General features: G+C 38.3%; 1 protein-coding gene across 12 annotated transcripts in view; it reads right to left on the minus strand.

The window, feature by feature from the left end:
* LOC143656990 (uncharacterized) overlaps nt 1-18176 on the minus strand; it is a 402509-nt gene that overhangs the window by 27763 nt on the left and 356570 nt on the right. Inside the window, exons 5-6 of one of the 12 annotated variants that reach the window (XR_013162685.1) lie at nt 9928-10074; nt 6720-7851 (exon numbers count right to left, since the gene is read on the minus strand). The exons of 5 other annotated variants lie outside the window; for them this stretch is intronic. Coding sequence is in view for 1 of the 7 variants with exons in the window: in XM_077128839.1 (XP_076984954.1) it covers nt 10038-10074 (37 nt within the window). In the remaining 6 variants the exon portion in view is untranslated. Of the gene's footprint in view, nt 1-6719; nt 7852-8445; nt 10075-14259; nt 14278-18176 lie in introns of those variants that run through there. 6 more of the 12 variants (XR_013162707.1, XR_013162709.1, XR_013162691.1 and 3 more) reach the window with 6 other exon arrangements.

Here is an 18176-nt window from a genome sequence, read left to right on the forward strand (position 1 = left end):
CAAAATTTGAAATAATGCAATTCCCTCCAACTTAAATATTTGTCCACAATCACATAATTTAATCACAGAACTGAAGGAGTAAACTGAGTTTATGCTTGGGCTACCTGGAGGCACTCACATTAGCTGGTAAACAGAACTCCCTCTATCTTTTGTTGATATTAATCTTTGAAATAGGTGAGCTTTGAATTATGCAAGGACTTCGGGGGCATATTCTTCAAATAGAGTACTACTTCTATGTGTATATTTTTCATTTATCATTTATAAGCATAAAATCCAGATGGATGCCAAAAGCCTAAGGATTGCTGGGAAATAGCAACACAGAACAGACTGTTCTAGAAAGAAGAAAATGAAGACTTTGCCTTAAAAGGTATAGTCTAAGTCTGGTGGATACATAGTAATTTCACCCCTCTAATTTATAAAAGATATACATTCTACTTCTCTTCCCCCAAAAATGAAGTGACATTGATCTCAATAGCTAGGGCATGTTCAGGACCGTTGAGATACGCTCCTGCATGGGCTCTCGCAGTCACTAACAGAGGAGTCTCACGCTAACAGGAACATTTGGAAACCACCATTGAGCAGATACTTATCAGAAAGTGCTTCCACATACATTAATTTACACTGCTCTTGGTGTCCATTTTGAGAGATAGGCAAAATGGGGATACTAAGACACAAGGAGTGTAAGGGAGTTGAAACAAGTCACAAATTAGGCTGTGTGAGACCCAGGTCTTAAGATGTATGTCTGGAGTTCATTACATCCCACCAAGCTGTACTGTACTACAGAAATTATCTAAGGGGAGATTGTCAGCTTTTCATTCAGGGTCAAGAACTACGTACTCCAAAGAGTAAAATTTATTTACCTTCTCATCCTGGGCTGGTTGTTTGCTGTTTTTGGCTGCCCAGCATGTCCATTCCTTTTTAAGAACCACCCCTGCCCCATTGGATACAATGTGGGAGGATTGTTGGTGGAAGTGTCCCACTCTCTCCTTCCAAGGGTATGTGAGGGAATAGGCCAATTGGATATGCCCTTCCTGGAATCTCAATCTTCAACCAAGGAAAGAACAGGATGAAAATAGTCGGGACTCATTCAGGGAGCCCCAGCATCCTGAGGCCTATTAAATAATCCCTGCTGGCTAGAGCAGCATTGGCTCCTGTCCTTTTCCAAGCCTGCTTCTTCAGCCTCCCACTAATTCTGTAAACATCCCATCTCCTCCAACAAATGCCTACCTGGTTAAATGAGATGAAGTCCATTTTGAAATCAAACAAGCCTGGGTGGAAACCCAACTAACTCTATATCTTTACATGAAAAACTTGTGCCCAAAGAATGAGAGAGTTCTGACACATGAGTGTGGTTTAAACATCTAGTTTAAAAGGATGTATGCCCCCTAGAAAAGCCATGTTTTAAATCAAAATCCCATTTCATAAAGGTAGAATAATCCCTATTCAATACTGTATGTTTGAAACTGTAATCAGATCATTTCTCTGGATGATGTGATTTAGTCAAGAGTGGTTGTCAAACTGGATTAGGTGACGACATGTCTCCACCCATTTGGGTGGGTCTTGATTGGTTTATTGGAGTCCTATAAAAGAGGAAACATTTTGGAGAATGGGAGATTCAGAAAAAGCAGCACCACAAAGGAGAGAATCCATAAGCCAGTGACCTTTGGAGATGAAGAAGGAAAATGCCTCCTGGGGAGCTTCATGAAACCAGAAGCCAGGAGAGAAAGCTAGCAGATGATGCCGTGTTCACCATGTGCCCTTTCAGCTGAGAGAGAAACTCTGACTCATGTGTTCACCATGTGCCTTCCACTTGAGAAAGAAACCGTGAACTTCATTGGCCTTCTTGAACCAAGGTATCTTTCCCTGGATGCCTCTGACTGGACATTTCTATAGACCTGTTTTAATTGGGACATTTTCTCAGCCTTGGAACTGTAAACTAGTAACTTATTATATTCCCCTTTTTGAAAGCCATTCCGTTTCTGGTATATTGCATTCCAGCAGCTAGCAAACCAGAACAGGGTGTGAGTGCAGACATGTGTGCACATACATGTTCATGTTCTCACTCTTAGAAGGATATACCACATGCCCAAGAGAAAATGCTTGGCATATTTTATTTTTAATATATATTATCTTGTACAATTATTGAAAAGAAATATTTTGCTTAATTTTATATGGGCTAAGTGGAGGTTTAAGATTGTTCACTTTGAAATGAATGAGAAATTTGGCCTAATCTAATCATATGTTATTTGATAACTTGTTCCATTGTTCAGTTTCTTCTCTCATAGCTTTTTACAACCAAAAATCAAAGCAATTAAGTTTGTGCAGTGATTGAATTATTTGATTTTTTTGGAGATGGTCTATTTTTCCAAACTACCACTTGGCTTCTAGCAACACACCATGTTTGTATTTTCTTAGTGTTAAGCAACGACAACAAAATGGATAAAAGTACAGAGATTGAAGCAGCTACCCAGAAACTGTGAATCAGAAAACCCCAAGATTTCTGTTAAACTCAAATTGACTTTATCACATTTTCCCACTCTATAGCTCACTCTCTTGATGGCATGCTGTCCCCTATGATCCAAGTAATTCCAAAGAAATTACATTTCCAAGAAACAAAATGCAATAAGCAAAGTAAATTCCTAAAGCAGAGTGCTGAATGCATTTTCACCATCTTTGGTTTGATGTCTGATCCTGGATAATATATACTGAGCAGCAAAGAGATCATTTGTAATCTTTATTGTGATGACAGCAACAAATACTGAAAAATGCCCTCCCATGACTCCATGACTGAAGATGCTTGCTGAATTCTTTGTAATCCAAAGAATTACACACACAAATAGGTTTCAGCAGATTCACATGAGGAGGCTATTCCCCTTCTTTTGATGTTTTTATGATCGTGGGTCCTGAACTTAGTTGAAGATTCTAGGCTAGAAATAGACTGAGGTATTTATTTTCCATGGATGCACTGATTCCTAAGTTTATTGTTAAAGTTTTATCTGAACGTAGATGGATTTTTCTGTCATTTTTTGACATCGAACATTTCTAGAGATATAAAAGAAGGTAATTAAAGAAGGAAGGGAGGAAAGAAAGAAGAAAAAAGGAAGGGAAGAAAGGAGAAGGGAAGGGAGAGAAGAAAAGAAGAAAGGAGGGAGGGAGGGAAGAAGGAAATATCTTCTATTTCAACTGAGGAAATATGGGCTGGCATGTATATATACATTGTCACTGGAAGCTGTAAACCCTAAACAGACTCCACTTCATTCAGTCTCTGTCATATTCTTGCCCCTGATTTATACCAGGCATTTTTTTTTTCCAGAAATGCAAACACATGTTAATATTATCCCACAAAGAGCATCATTAGGAGGACAAATATCAGGCATTGCCTAGGATAGACCTCACCCAGCACAGTGGGCATGGATTTTAAACTCTGGTTTTGAGAATCTACATTGCTCTTTCCCTCTGTTAATGCAGATAGTAAAAAATTAACTATATCTACAAAATGCTCTTTTGTAAAAGAGGCATGTATACTTGATAAAGAATTTAACTGTGAATGTAACCATAAAAGAATTACAATTGTGTCTAATGTGAAAGGTTTTCATTTTTCTCCTGTCTAGTTTATTCATTATTTAGGCAAATTATGATAATCAGGTATTATTTGTCATAATACACAAATGAATGGTATGAATGTAGAATTTTAAAGAGGATCATATACTCCAGCTTTTCATTCTACCAAATTTTGGAAAAACACAGTCTATACATATTAATGAGAATTTATCACCATTTAAATTTGCCAGCTAACTATTGACTATCATACTGAAAATGCAGTTCGGCGTTCAAGCTACCTGGCTACTGCCAACAAGTCCACCAACAAAATTTATCTTTATTATTTACAAATGCAATAAATCCCACAGTCTAAGTCGAAAAAGGATCTGGACAGTTACCACTGCCTCCGGGAAGTCTCCCCATGCTCCTGTGCACTGGATTTAGGAACCATCATGTCTGCTTCCAGAACACATTGTACATCCTCTCCAAAGACGACCCCATTCTGTAGTGAAAGCCTATTTCTAATGGTAGGCTATATACATTTTCGGTGCAATGGCTATGCCTCTCTCCCTGCTGTATCCCAGGGATGAAAAGATATTCATTGGTTGAGAGTCACTGAATTAATGGAAGGATGGGTGCAACAAATATTGAGTGCTTACTAGAAGCCAGGTTCTGTCTCTATGGTTATAATTGTAAACAGGACAGGTTTCCAGCCCTTATGAATCTTACATTCGATTAGGTGCTCTCATTTCTCAGCAGAGGGTGATAAGATCTTAAGATCTGGGTTTGGGGCCTAAGAGAGAAGAAACAGTCCCCACCCCCACCCCTGACACACACACACACACACACACACACACACACACACACACACACACACACACACACACACACACACACACAGTGTCCATTTCATGCCTCCTGTCGAATCTTTTTTCCAATAGTTCTACACTGGAGTTTTTAATACAAGTCCAGCTAAAAATAAAGTCAGTTTTATAAAATGTGTTTTTGTCTGTTCTTACTCAGTCTTCTTTGGGACCCTCGCAGAAAAGAGAAATAGCTGGACTAAGGCAGAGTTTGGCATTTCTGGGGTCCCTGACCAAATTAGCCTTCAGTGGCAGCTGCCATCACCCACTCTATCCCTGCTTCTCTTTCTGGGTCCATGTCATGGTAATCCATTTCATACTACTTAATTGTGCAATTTAACATTCTCTGATGATCAACATGTGCCTATATAATATATAAAATAGCACTTAGTTCACCAGTGCCTTGAGAATGAGACTTGTTTAGTGTTTGCTAATTCTCATCCCAAAGGAGTTTAGACAGCTCAGTTCACTACCTGCAATTACAACCAGTCATTGACCACCTCCACACCTCCAGTTTATTCTCCACACTGTAGCAGAATTATCTATATAAATATTAATTATCTATATAATTCATATATAAAATATTATATGTAATATATGCATTTATTAGAGCACCCAATGATCTGACTCAAAATTCTATGAAGATTTCCCTTCATACTTGGGAAAGTCCTGACCACAAGCAAGGCCGTACATGAGCTGACTTCAGCCCTGCCCTAGGGCCTACCCCCACCACTACGCCACTTGCAAATGCTGGCCTTGCTACTCCCAGAACATGCACAACCTGTTACCACCTCAGGGCTCCCACTGCCTGGAACATTCTTACCCCAGGTTCTCCTGTGCTGGGCTTCATTCTATCTCTGCTCATTAGCCCATCAAAAATAGTCCCTGCCCCACTTTACCTATTTTCTGGCTTCATTTTTCTTCAAACTGCTTGCATTATATTATGCATTTATCTGCTTACTGTCTATCTCCCCTCCTAGATGGGCAAACTCCATTAGTGACAGGACTGGTCTTGTTCACTTATACACTGGGGCCTAGAACAGTGCCTGGCACAAGGTAGATGTTCACTGATTTATGTTGAATGAATGAATAGACTGCCCAACCTCGCTGCCCTTTAGAGTTTCAGCTCTGCCTGGATTCCCCAGTACTCGTTGACTCTCATCAATCCAAGTCCCCTGGTAGCACTACTGGTCCTCTAAAGCTTCACTGTCAATATGAGCCCACGTGGCTGTGGAACATCTGAAATGTGGCCTGGACATACTGAGATGTGCTGTTAATATGAACATCACACCAGATTTAGAAAAATTAGTATGAAACAGGAACGTAAATTATCTTATTGAGATGCTTTTATTGATTGCATGTTGAAATAATAATATATTAGGATATTCATTTAAAGAAAAATATTATTAAAATTAGTTTCACCTGTTTCTTTTTTACCTTTTTTAATGTGGCTACTAGAAAATTTAAAATGATGGAGGTGATTTACCTCTGTGCCTTGCCTTATCTTTCTATTGGACAGCACAGTTCTAAACCAAGACTGTTCTCTGGTGGGGTCAAGTAGAAAGGGCATAGACTTTGCAAAGGAAACATAGGTTGGGATTTGGGCCTTTCTTGCCACATGACTATGAGCAGGAACTTAAATTCTCTGAGCTGCAATTGCTCCTCGGTTCAGTGTGTGTCACGGATATTCCTTCAGAGGGCAGTTCTGAGGAGTAACAAAAAGGCTTTGTGCATCCAAAGCATATAGAACACGCTGTTCCTTCTCCCTCTCCCATTGACTGCAGAATCTTGCCAAATACACACCACACTCTTTCAATTTATTCTCCATAGTTCTACCCATACTTACACCTAACCATGCCAGGCTATATTCTGAGCTACAAAGAAGATGAAACATTTATGTAGTTGCACCTATTCTGTGTGAGGAATTATGCTAGAGGTTGGGTGCAGATGAAGTGGGGCTTTGTGATTTTCTTGGTGTGGGGGTTACAGAGCTGACCGTGTATGGCTCTCTTCCTGCTGACCTCTGGAGGCTGCTCTGTCCCTTCCCTGGCCCTCTCCAGTCATGTCCAGAGGCAGATGTAGTTTCAATTTTCCTGGCCTGTGGTGTGACTCTGAAGGGCTGCGCCTCAGAATCTGCTGGAGGGCTGAATATACAATTGAGCAATCAAAATCCATGGTTTCCCAGCTGCTTACCTAGAGGTGCTGAGTAATATCCAGGAATCTATATTTTTAAAAGCTCCACAGGAGATCCTGATGTATCTACAACCAGGACTAAGAATCTTGAGAAGGGTGCATGCAAAGCACGCCTTAGGATTTAAGTTTTGATCTCCCACCAATTGGATACCCTAGGATAAACCACAGAGCCATCCTGAATTTCGGAGTACTTATCTGTAATTTGACACCTAATTATAAGGCAGCTATGAGGATTAAGTAGCATAATGATAAGAAGCACTAAAATCTGAAATGGGATCGATGAATGATAATCATTTCAGTCTTGTAATGATATGAAAGAAGGAACAATTGAGCCAAAAGAAAGACAGCTGCCATCTCAGACATGTTTGTCACATTATTATCATTGCCTCTTTCCTCTGGCATTTTCAACTTTCCTCTAAATTTCAAGCCACCCATTACTTGTTAGTTATTCTTAAGCATCCAAGACAGTTATTCTTTGTGTGGAACTAGCTGGACATTTTGTATTAGTGCAACAAAGCAATTACCACCAAAAATCCACTCAAAATGTCAATATTTTAGTTAAGACTAATGAAGACCTATCTCTGTTGGATAATGGGGCTCTCTTTTCCATGCTGTGTAGATTCTCAGTATTCCAGGTTAAAATGTGACACCCACTCCAACCATGCCTCCCTGACCCAAGCACCTTTCCAAATAAAGCCACATTCACTGAAACCAGGTTTCCCATCCATGCCATAAGAGAAGACTAGAGAGGTGGTGAAAAGCTTCCCTGGAATTATTAATTTCGGGAGTTTTGTTCACAAAGTACACAGCTCTGAAATTTTTAAAACTTCCCTGGAGATTTCAGCCAGGAGTTGCAGCATGTCTGGCATCTCGCTTCATCTTGAGAGTGAGCCGAGACCCAGCCTCTCTTGCAGCTCCTCATCCTGGGGCCTGGCCAGAAACCCATTGAGCTGAAGAGAGATGGGGGGGAAAATTGCCAAATGTTTGTGAGCTTCCCACAGAGGCCGTTTTTGGCTCTCAGAAATGTCAGTAGAGTTCCCAGGAGAATCCAGTGGCATATCCATCCAACTATTTTATCATTTTATCATCAGAGAGAATCTTCTTAACCATATTGTCATGAAATGTCTTCTCTCTTTGTCCTTCCGTGAAGTTCTTTCACATAACATGGGCATAGAACACAAATATACAAAACAATTGAGTGCTTTGTTTCTTGCCTAAATCCAATATCTAGTTCATTATTGGGTACCTGCTTTGCCTGGTGAGAGAAAAATAAACAAACATAAGAAACCATCTAGTTTTTATCCTGAAAAAATAAACAGGTAACAAATCACAACTATATTACTTTTCCTGGGATGCTAACACAGATGTAACAAATGTGACATGAGGAACAAATCAATATTATGATCACTAAGGCAGCCAATCAAATAATCCTTCCAGACTACAAAATATCATATTATCTGATAGCGACAAGTGCCTATCTGAATGAATGTTTTAATGCCATCAAAACCTCTCTCGGTAGCAATATGCGGCCAGCACACCACATAGCTGGTGAAAAGGACCTCGGCTTTAAATAACTGGGGAAAGCAACCATCTCCGTAATGTTATCTGTTTGAAGTTTTGTTCCCTGTTCAGATTTCCTTGGCTTAAGGTCCTTAGATGACTTGCGTTCATCAGCATTCATGTTATATCATGAAAGTTACTTCTTTTTTCTTCTTCTTTTAATTTTCTTCTATGGCCTTGGGGTGGGGTGGAGGGTGGAAGATTTTCTAGAATTACAGTCTTTTCATTTAATTTATGTGTCTTAGTTGAAAAAGGCAATTTCAGCATCAAGCCCAAGGGGCCGAGGTGATTTTCCAGTCTAGATAAGGAAAGCCCAGCCACATTTCACTTAATGTAAGCTGGATACAGGTCTACAGGTCTGCTGTCTTGGGCACTCAAGGGCAGTTGTAAAGGATTTAAAACAATGAGCCCATTTTTAGTACTCTGACTTTCACTTAAAGCAAAGATGCTAATGTTGGTTCAATAAAAGGAATTTAATATTTAAGAGTCAATACTTAGAGTTATTTCTTAGACCTTAAGAGGAGGGTAATTAGAAACATGATGAACCAGTTTGGATATACTTAGTTTTATTTCTATGTAGCTTTTTCAGCACAACTTAGTGTTGGAAACTACCCTGGACAGAAAACAACATAGACTCTAAAGTCACCTTTTAAAATAACTTCATTTGGTATGAGATGTTATGATGTTTAACAGAAAAGGTGACCCATTATTTAGAAATAAATCTTAAGAAATAAGGTCATAGGGAATAATAGAGAATTGAGGGTCTCTGTCCTCAGGAGCTACCTCCTTTGATTGGGTAAAAAAATTAAAGCAAATGGGATGGATCTAAATTCAATAATATAGAAAATATAGTTAATGGGCTGTGTCCATCCTCACTCATCTGGTCACTCATGGACAGAGAGTTAAGTGCAGCATTCCTTAATGAAAAGACTTTGACCCCTAAATGGCTTCATTGCTAGCCCTGAGATTCCACAAAAAGGAGTGTTTTTCACTGTTTATTCTTATGCTGCAACAAATCATTTAGGCAAGAAAAGACAAAATTTCTGGTGGCTCAGCCATCAGTTCCTGAGGAGAGAATGAGCTAACTTGTCTACCTCCTTATTTAGAACCTTGTATAGAAGTTGGTAATCAACATTAAGTACCAACACTGTACCAGGAAATTCATAGACATGATTTTATTCACCTTTCAAAACAATCCTATGATACAGACATCATCACCTCTAATCAGCAAATTAACATAAGGTGAAGGAGGTTGGGTATTTTGCTCAAGATCAAACAAGTAATAAGTGGCAGAAATGGGACTTAAACACAGGGTCTTTCACAGCCCCAAAGTCTGTGTGTTTCTACTATGCTTAATTCCAGACTACAAGTCTCAGAGTTCTAAAATTGCTGCCAAAGACAAGTCCTTCAGAATTGATCAGATAGAGTGACACACTTTTCACAGCAATGCTACAGGATCCTAAACTGGGAAATTTTCTTATGTTTCTAATGTTTTTAGAGATCTGATCCTTGTATGCCCACCGGAAAAGGTTTCTGTATTTGAGGAAGAGGTATTTCTTTTAAGTCAGTGGGAGAAAGCATAATACTTGCAGCTAGTTTTCTAAATTTACTTGGTATCAGCTTTTCTTTTCTTTTTTTTTAACAAGAGCCACAAATGAGCCCTTTCAAAACCCGAGTTCAAAACCTCCCTGCCATTTGTTTCTTGTTGATCGCAGCTTTAAAAAAAACAAATCCACCCCAATTTCACTGTAAACACATTTGGGAAACTCACTGTTAACATCCAGTTTCATAAAAACTCCGTTTAAAAAAGATTCAGTCTTCTTCTTCCTTTATTTGTCCTTTGAGTCACATCAAATCCAATGTGCTGACCTTCATTGCAGATCACAACAACCGACAATTGCCAGTGCCATAAGGATCCCTGAAAAACGGGGATCATAGCACCACACGAAGACCCATTTATTTCAAGTAATCTACAGGGCAACAGTTTTTAATTTGTCAAGTAATTCCAAGGGTCCCCCTTGCTTGTTATTTGTCATATAAATAACCAAAGCAACGTTACATTTGTATTGTACTGCACAGTAGACAATATACTGTTAAAATTCAATAAAATACTATTTATCATTTAAGCAATTTTATAAGGGAGTGTTTAATAACATCAACAATGCTCAATATATATTGTAAAGGAAAATAAATAAAAGCTGTAAAAGAGTTTTAACACTTATATATCTCATTAAAAAGGACCTGGATGGATATGTACTAAGTAGTAACCAGAGATTATCTCTGTTCAAAAGGATTCATGGACTGTTTTTGTTTTCTGTATTTTTTTAATTTAAAAAGCATGTAAGGCTTTAAAAAAAAGTATGTGTTTCAAAGTGAGAAATAATAAAAATTTTTATTTAAGAATTTTTATCATTAACCATATATTCATATATGGCTGCATATGGGTACATATTCTTTGGCTACACACTCCTTAGCTGTAAGTTAGGCAAGGTGAGTGTTAGTAACTGTTTTATATGTGGAGAAATGGAGATTAAGTAATTTGCTTCTAGTTACCAAGTAGAAGTGGTCCAAGTGAAACCTAGTTTTGCTGATTCTAATCCTGTGTATTTTCATAATATCTGCATATGTTATTATAATTATAATTTTAGGAAGGTCAGTTTCTATTGCAAGTGTCTTCATTCCATTTTTTATGAATCTGTCTACCCTTAAGGAGGCTTTAGATCTGATATGGCATAAAGCTTCACCTTTGTTTCAACTGTGATGAGTGGTCATCATCACTAATCAATCATAGCACTCTATCCTACAGACATAAGACACAACCTTAGAATCTTTCTCACCCCACTTCTGAAGACAGCTATTTCCTAGCTGGGGTTAGCACATGAGAAGAATTTTGCCATGGGCACCAGAGGAGTTATGAGGGTGTGCATGGCAGGAATTTGCCATCCCTGGTATATCAAATCATATATCAGCAGCCCTCAACAGCTCAGTTACTGCCTTCTATTTCATTTATTTAGTTTCCTACAGTGTGTTAGACACTGTGGGGTAAAGAGGTAGGGATCTGGTATCAATCTCACCTTCAAGGTGCTTACATTCTACTAGGGGAGATGACTAAGATTAGACATGCCTGTACTGCAGCATGGACAATCCAAGTGTTAGTCATCAGTTCTCTGTTCATAGAAAGCCAAAGGAGTTCAGAGAGAAGCAAGATTGCTTCCATCTACAGGGTGTACAATTAAAGCTTAGTGGAGGAGCTAGCATTTGCAATGAGCCTTGCAGGAGAGGTACATGATATGAACATGGGAGTGAGGAGAAGGAGGAAGAGGAGGTGGCAGAGGTGGAAAAGGTATATACTACACATAAGAAACAGTGTCAAAAAGGTCCAGATGCAGGAAAATGCAGGGAGTATGTGGGAAGCAATGAACAGTTTGATTTTGGTTCATTAAAGTGCTTAGAAATGGTGGGAAATAAAATAGGCAGTAAATCGATCAGAGAGTAGAGAGCACCGGATGCCAGGGTAAAGAGTTTGGGATTTATTTCACTGACAATGGGGAGTTAATGATGGTTTTGAGAAGATGAAGTGCATGATCAAGGCTGTGCAAAAGAATGCATCCAGCAGGATCATGTGGAAATACCAGAGTGGAAACAGGTCTGACATTTGAAGGGCATTACGGAGGGAGAATTGAAACTTCCAACCTGAGGTTTGAAGATGGTCAGCACCTCTTTTAGATAGAAGAGTTGTGGGAGAAATGAATACCTTTGACCAGTTTTAGTACCTGCTTTTCTCTCCTGTATTCAGAGTGTGTGTTGACCTGACCCTGAAAGGATCTGGCTGCCACTTAAGGGAAGATAAAATATGACCAGCTCAGTAATGGAAACCAGGAGCACAAAAGCAACTTGATTCTCAGCTGCAGGAAAAATACATCAAGAATTCTCTCAGCTTTACCCAAACTGGAGCCCAATTTATCTGCTAAATTTATCAGAGCTTCACCTTCCTTACAGAACAAAGAAAGGGGAAAGAGGAAGAGGAGAAACAGCATGAGGAGGAGGAAGATCAGAGAAAGGCATGAGCATGATCTACCCCAGATAGCTTGAAAACAGAGGACAAACTGCCAAGAACCAACAAAGGGCATTTACAGAACTCTTTCTGCAGACTAGTACTTTCTAGGTGTTATCCCATTCAATCCTCAAAGCAACATCATTGGGCGCATACTATTCTTGTTACATCATGGATAAAGAAAACCAAAACTCAGAGTTAGTGAAATGGAACAGAACCAGCTGAGAATTTTCCTCTAAGGAGAGAGAATTTCCCAAAACTCTAAATCCAAGGGCCGACTGGGTAAGTTCTCTCAAGTCTAACTGACTCCTCAGGTCATATTTTCCCATAGCACAACTCATACTCTCAACGTCAAGCAATATCTGCATTTCCTGGGGTCAGGGTCATTATCAGGAGTGGGGGGCGAGGTGGTCATTATCCATCTTTAACTTGTTTTCACTCATCCCCTTAGCTCTCTTCTCTGCATTGATTTGGATTTTTGGTCTTTTCAAACACCGTGTTTAACTCCAAGGAGTTTTCCGGCTCACTATCAAAATAATTCATTAAGCTCTGCTCTTGCGTCAGCTGCTTGCACACTATAGCAGTGCTGTTCTTCCCTGGAAGTCTTTCGAATTACTGATGCTTTCCTTCCTCCTCTAGATTTCTGACATGAGTGTGACAGCTGTGCGTACCACTTTATTTCTTTTCTGTGTTTTCCTTTCCACTCCACCAAACTAAGTTACACTGAATCCACTTCTTGTTGTGCTCAGTAAAGCCCTCCAAAGAAGCTCTGGCAGCATAAGCTTATCACTGTTACTTACTGCTTGTCTCCATTCTGCCTATGCTAAGGGATATACCACCATGCTAAAGTATTAATGCTGTAACCCAGGACAGCACAAAAGGCAAAGGACAGCAGGAAGGGAAATGCTAATGCATGCTAGAAAATCATATGGAGCCAGGGCACAGGCCAATTGTAGACTAGAAACCCAAACAACAGGTATCAAAACCATCCCACACAGACCTGGGGATTTTCTTTTTCTTGTTTCTGTGGTTAGTTCAATCCTATCCTAATAGCCTTTAACCTTGGTGTCCAAAGTGCTCCTTGCCCAGCAACTTTTACGTTTTCTTCAGCTAAGCAAGACAATTCCCTATTAGATGTGCAATGAGAAAATTTTGATGAAATCCTCAAGGGGCAAAATTAAAGGGCATTTCACTCTGGAGCACAGAATGCTTTGTTAGTGTCATGGATCCTCAACTGTATAGTGCAATAAGGGCCACAGAGGCTTTCTGATTTATAAAAATAATTCATATCCATTATAAAACTTTCAGAATTATATGCATTTTATACATCTGCTCAATTCCATGAACTAACTTCAGTTACCAGTGGAGTAAATAACCTTAGTAATATAAGTATAAAATACATATTTTAGCAGAAAGGGACTCATTTCATACCTAAAATACTGTAATCTGCTTTCTAATGTTTGATTCTATATCATAGTCATACCTCTATGTCAAAATAATGGTCTTCCAGTTAAAGATGACAGAATAAAGATATTTTAATTCTACCTCTCATTTTAAACCCATCAAAGATAATGTTAAAAGTGAAAATAAAAAGAGTGTATATCTCGATAGTAATGAAAATATACATATCATATACAACGTCAATATACATATTGATATACATATCAATATATATATCATCTACATATCAATATATAAAACCTCAAACCACAAACTCTGCCATGTGCTTTGAAACTTGGCCCAAATGAGAAAAGTCATTGAGGGTCTCCACATTACCTCCAAAGAAATTAGGTAGGCTATAGATGCACCAAATGCAAATGGCCCAAACCAGAAACATCGATGCAGCAATTCGTTGAAGGAAACATTGGAATCTGGGGACATAAGCAGCCAAAGCAGTAATGGAGAATGTCCCTATATAGCTCTATTCTTCTCTACAGCAGGAAAGCTAGGCAGGTAGAGCTTAAGAATGCACGTGCCACTTTTATTGTCCACAACCCAGACCTACAGATAAGGGGATTTGATGACCTAGTTTGCTCAGTTGGTTCCCTACCATGTGGTAGCTTACTTCTGAAAGTATAGAAGTAGAAGCTTCCAGGTTTAGGCCTGAAACTGACACAATATCACTTTCATCACATTTTACTGGCTAAGTGGTGACAGCCAGACCAGAGTCAAAGAGAAGGATAACATAAGGGCATAGATACTAGAAGTCCGGGCTCATTAGGAGTTACTCAAGTAACAGTCTATCACTGTGTACTCTTGGTCCCCTATGGATTCATCAGCTTCCCACATGTGAAATGCACTCACCAGCTCCCTAAACATGCCCCAAATCTCATGCTATTAAAGCAACAGATTCTGACTTGTAGTATAAGATACTGCCATTTAAATCAATTCCACGTATGAATTAGGCTTCTAGGGTACAGATCTAGGTCTGAAGATGTATGAACTAGAGGGACAAGTTTCTAATTTCCCCTACATACATCCAGCATTCAATGGTGAGGTAGGGTCAGAAAAAGTGCAATAGACATGAGCATTCCAAATGTAGACAATGAGAGACCCTAGCAGTCAGCAGTCCAGAGAAATACTGAAACCCAACTAGATACGTATCACGGGTTCCTCGATTAGGAACCAGTTCCGCCATAAGCTGTGATGATTCCTTTCGTCTCTTGGCTTCAAGCACTAGACTTTTGGCCCTTTCCTTCAAGCCCTCCATCCTTTTTCACGGAAATGGCCCATGTTTATAGCAGAAGAATTTCCTTGACCTGCTTCCTGTTCCTCATATATTGGGGGTGGGGATGGGGTGCAGAGGCCCATTTTAGTTCTGAATGTCTCTCTTGTAGTCAAAGCTGAGATAATTCCTTAAAAGGCTGTGGATTTCCTAGATATCTAATTATAATTCACTCCATTAAACAAGAGTAGCACCCACAAAATTTTATGACAGTTCCCTCTCTACTTTAGGACTATGGGTCACAGTACGGTATGACAAGTTTTGTAAGATTCTTAGAAATCCAACTGCATACCTGAGAGGGTGTACAACCATTAAGATTTCAAGAATTATTTTGGTCTAGAAGAAAAGGGTCTATAAATCATCAATTTATACCTTTCCAGAGTCTTAACAAAGGATCATATAAGTTCTTAACTGCAAGCCACATTTTATAGGCAGTGTTCTATATTTGATATTTGCCCTGAGGTCATTTCTTTCTTCGAGAAATTTTTGCTGGCTGAAGAATATTGGAATGAGAAATCATTTTATTTTCCAACCCAGCAAGTTCTGGATTGGTAATATTTTCTCTAAATTCTGCTTTAAAAATGAGAGTTCCTTCCTTACTTGCTCTGTCTCTAACTACTTTGTCATGTGTAGCTAAAAGAAACAAGTTGGCACTTTTGGTTCTTTGTTGAGAAATAGCCAGATACACAAGATCAAGAGGTACATTTTCTATCATTCACTTCACTTCAGGCAATAGCCTAATCAATTGTTCTATGTACAACATGGGCGCCCTTTTCTGAGATCTCCTATGGCAATCCCTTCAGGCTTCCACTATTAGTCTCCCCAAGACATTTCTGGCCTCTGCTGCCCACTGCCAGCATCCAAAAAAACCTTTCAAAAAGTCATTCCAAGAGGACAAGCCCCAATGTTAATAAAGTTTTCTTGAAATAAAGATGAAAATCTAGGGCAGGCCACGGTGGCTCAGCAGGCAAGAATGCTCGCCTGCCATGCCAGAGGACCTGGGTTCAATTCCCGGTGCCTGCCCATGTTAAAAAAAAAAATGTAAATCTACAGCTGAAAGAATACACCACAGTCTAGGAAATAAAGTGATGAAAAGGAAATATGCCAGTAGATATCCTAATAAAACTACCAAACTTCAAAGACATACAGAAAGAATTCTATGGCATACATATGTGCCAAACATTAATTATGTACAAAGGGGAAAATTTTGATTGGCTTCAGATTTCTTCATAGCAAAATTAGATGATACAAGCTGATAGAACAACATGTAAAAAGTGCTGAGGAAATTTTTTTATCTAGCCAAGTTCACTACAAGTACAAGGTAAAAAAGATAAAATCAGATTGATAATATATCAAGCCATATATGGTAATTTCAAATAAAGTATTAAAAATGATATATCATGGTAAAATACTAGTTGAAAATTAAATCCATTTCAACATAGAATTGAGACACATCAACTTCATGAATCATGGCTATAGGGAAGAAAGCAAATGCTATACATATAAACAATTAGTGGAGGAAGGGGGAATTGGAAGGAAATAAAGGTATTCTGATTTCCTCATCTTTTAGACAAGGTCTCTGTATATGTTTAGTTTGATATATGTAGTTAAAAATAATTACTTCAAACTCTTAAGGTTTTACACATTTTATTCCAATTTAGAGAATCCTTCAAAAATTGTAGCCCTCCTTATATGAAGTTATACCACATCTTTAGATGATTCTCTGCATTAAATTCAAATAATTATATTTAACACATTTGCTTAAAATTAGATATATAGGACTTCAGCCATAATGAAGTAACAAGGACCATACTTAACCTTCTGTGATAGTCAGCTAGAAAAAAACTGGACACAATATGTGAAATAATGATTTCCAGACATTAGAAAATAGGTTGCACAGATTGTGGTCACTGAGAGAAGGGAAACAAATGAAGTTATTCCTATAGTTTGCTTTGTTTTATTTTGCCTGAAGCAAGTTCAGCATTACAGGGAGAGGGAAACCCAATCAAAGCCTGGTGGGTTCATTGAGAGAGATGCCAGAGATTAGGGAAGATGAAATGGCTGGTAATTGTGGGGCACATTTCTAGAAAGGATGAACTGCAGAAAAAGCATTCTAGAAATCTGCATAGGGGTTACTTTGAGTCTTTGCTGATCGCAGGCTGTACATGTATAGATTGAAACTCCACAAATCAAGGTAAATAATTACTTGTTAAAAGTAGAACAATTTCCAGGGCTCACATAGGCTGTGGAGGCATGCAGCACTAATAAGCCAGAGTAGAGTGCCAACAATTATCACTTGGAACCTTCAATTGACACCCCAGAGGGGTCATGATTTAATAATAGGGCTGAACTATTGCTAAAGTAAAATCTAATCTAGATCTATCCTCACAAAGCTTAAAAAGAGGACTCAGTGGACTCAAACAGATATAAAAATAAATGTCTGCTAAAATAAAATCCAAAACTGTTTCAAGGAAGACAACAAAATCTAGATTTTCAACTACATAGCAATCACACACACACACACACACACACAGCTATATAATATTCACATGAGCAGTACCAAATAAAAAAGTATTAGACCAAGAATCAGGAGAATATGACCCCTAATTAGAAGAATCCTCAGTCAATAGAAATACACTTAGAAATGACAGAGAGATTAAGGAGCTCACAGACAAGTTACTGTAACAATACAATCTTATTTAAAAGAAAACATGATTAAGTAGAGAAATGGGACATTTAAAAAAGAGTCAAATGGAATCTTTATAGATAAAAAGTAGAAAATTCAAACTAAAAATTTTACTAGATAGATTTAACAGTATATTAGACCACACAGAAGAAAATGCAAGTAATCTTTAAAATTTACAGTGAGAATCAAATGTAAATGAAGCACAGGAGGAAAAAATGACTGAAAAAAAATGAGTCTTTCATAATTTATAGGATAATGTAAGGTGGTCTAAGATCATCTTCTAAGTATCCTAGAAGGAGGGGGTACAGAAAAATCTTTAAAGAATTTAGAGGCCAAACGTTTTCCAAATTTAATGAAAACTAAAAGTCCATAGATCCAAGAAGCTGAGCAAACCCAAGCAAGATAAACATAAATAAAATGATACAAAGAAATATCAAAGTGAAATTTATGAATATCAGTGTTTTCGAGAAAATTTTTAAAACATCCAGAGGAAAAAAAAGACATATTAAATGCAAAGAAACAAATATGTGAGTATGAGAAGACTACACAAAAATT

The sequence above is a fragment of the Tamandua tetradactyla genome, chromosome 15, assembly GCF_023851605.1.
Source record: "Tamandua tetradactyla isolate mTamTet1 chromosome 15, mTamTet1.pri, whole genome shotgun sequence".
Taxonomy (NCBI): Eukaryota; Metazoa; Chordata; class Mammalia; order Pilosa; family Myrmecophagidae; genus Tamandua; species Tamandua tetradactyla.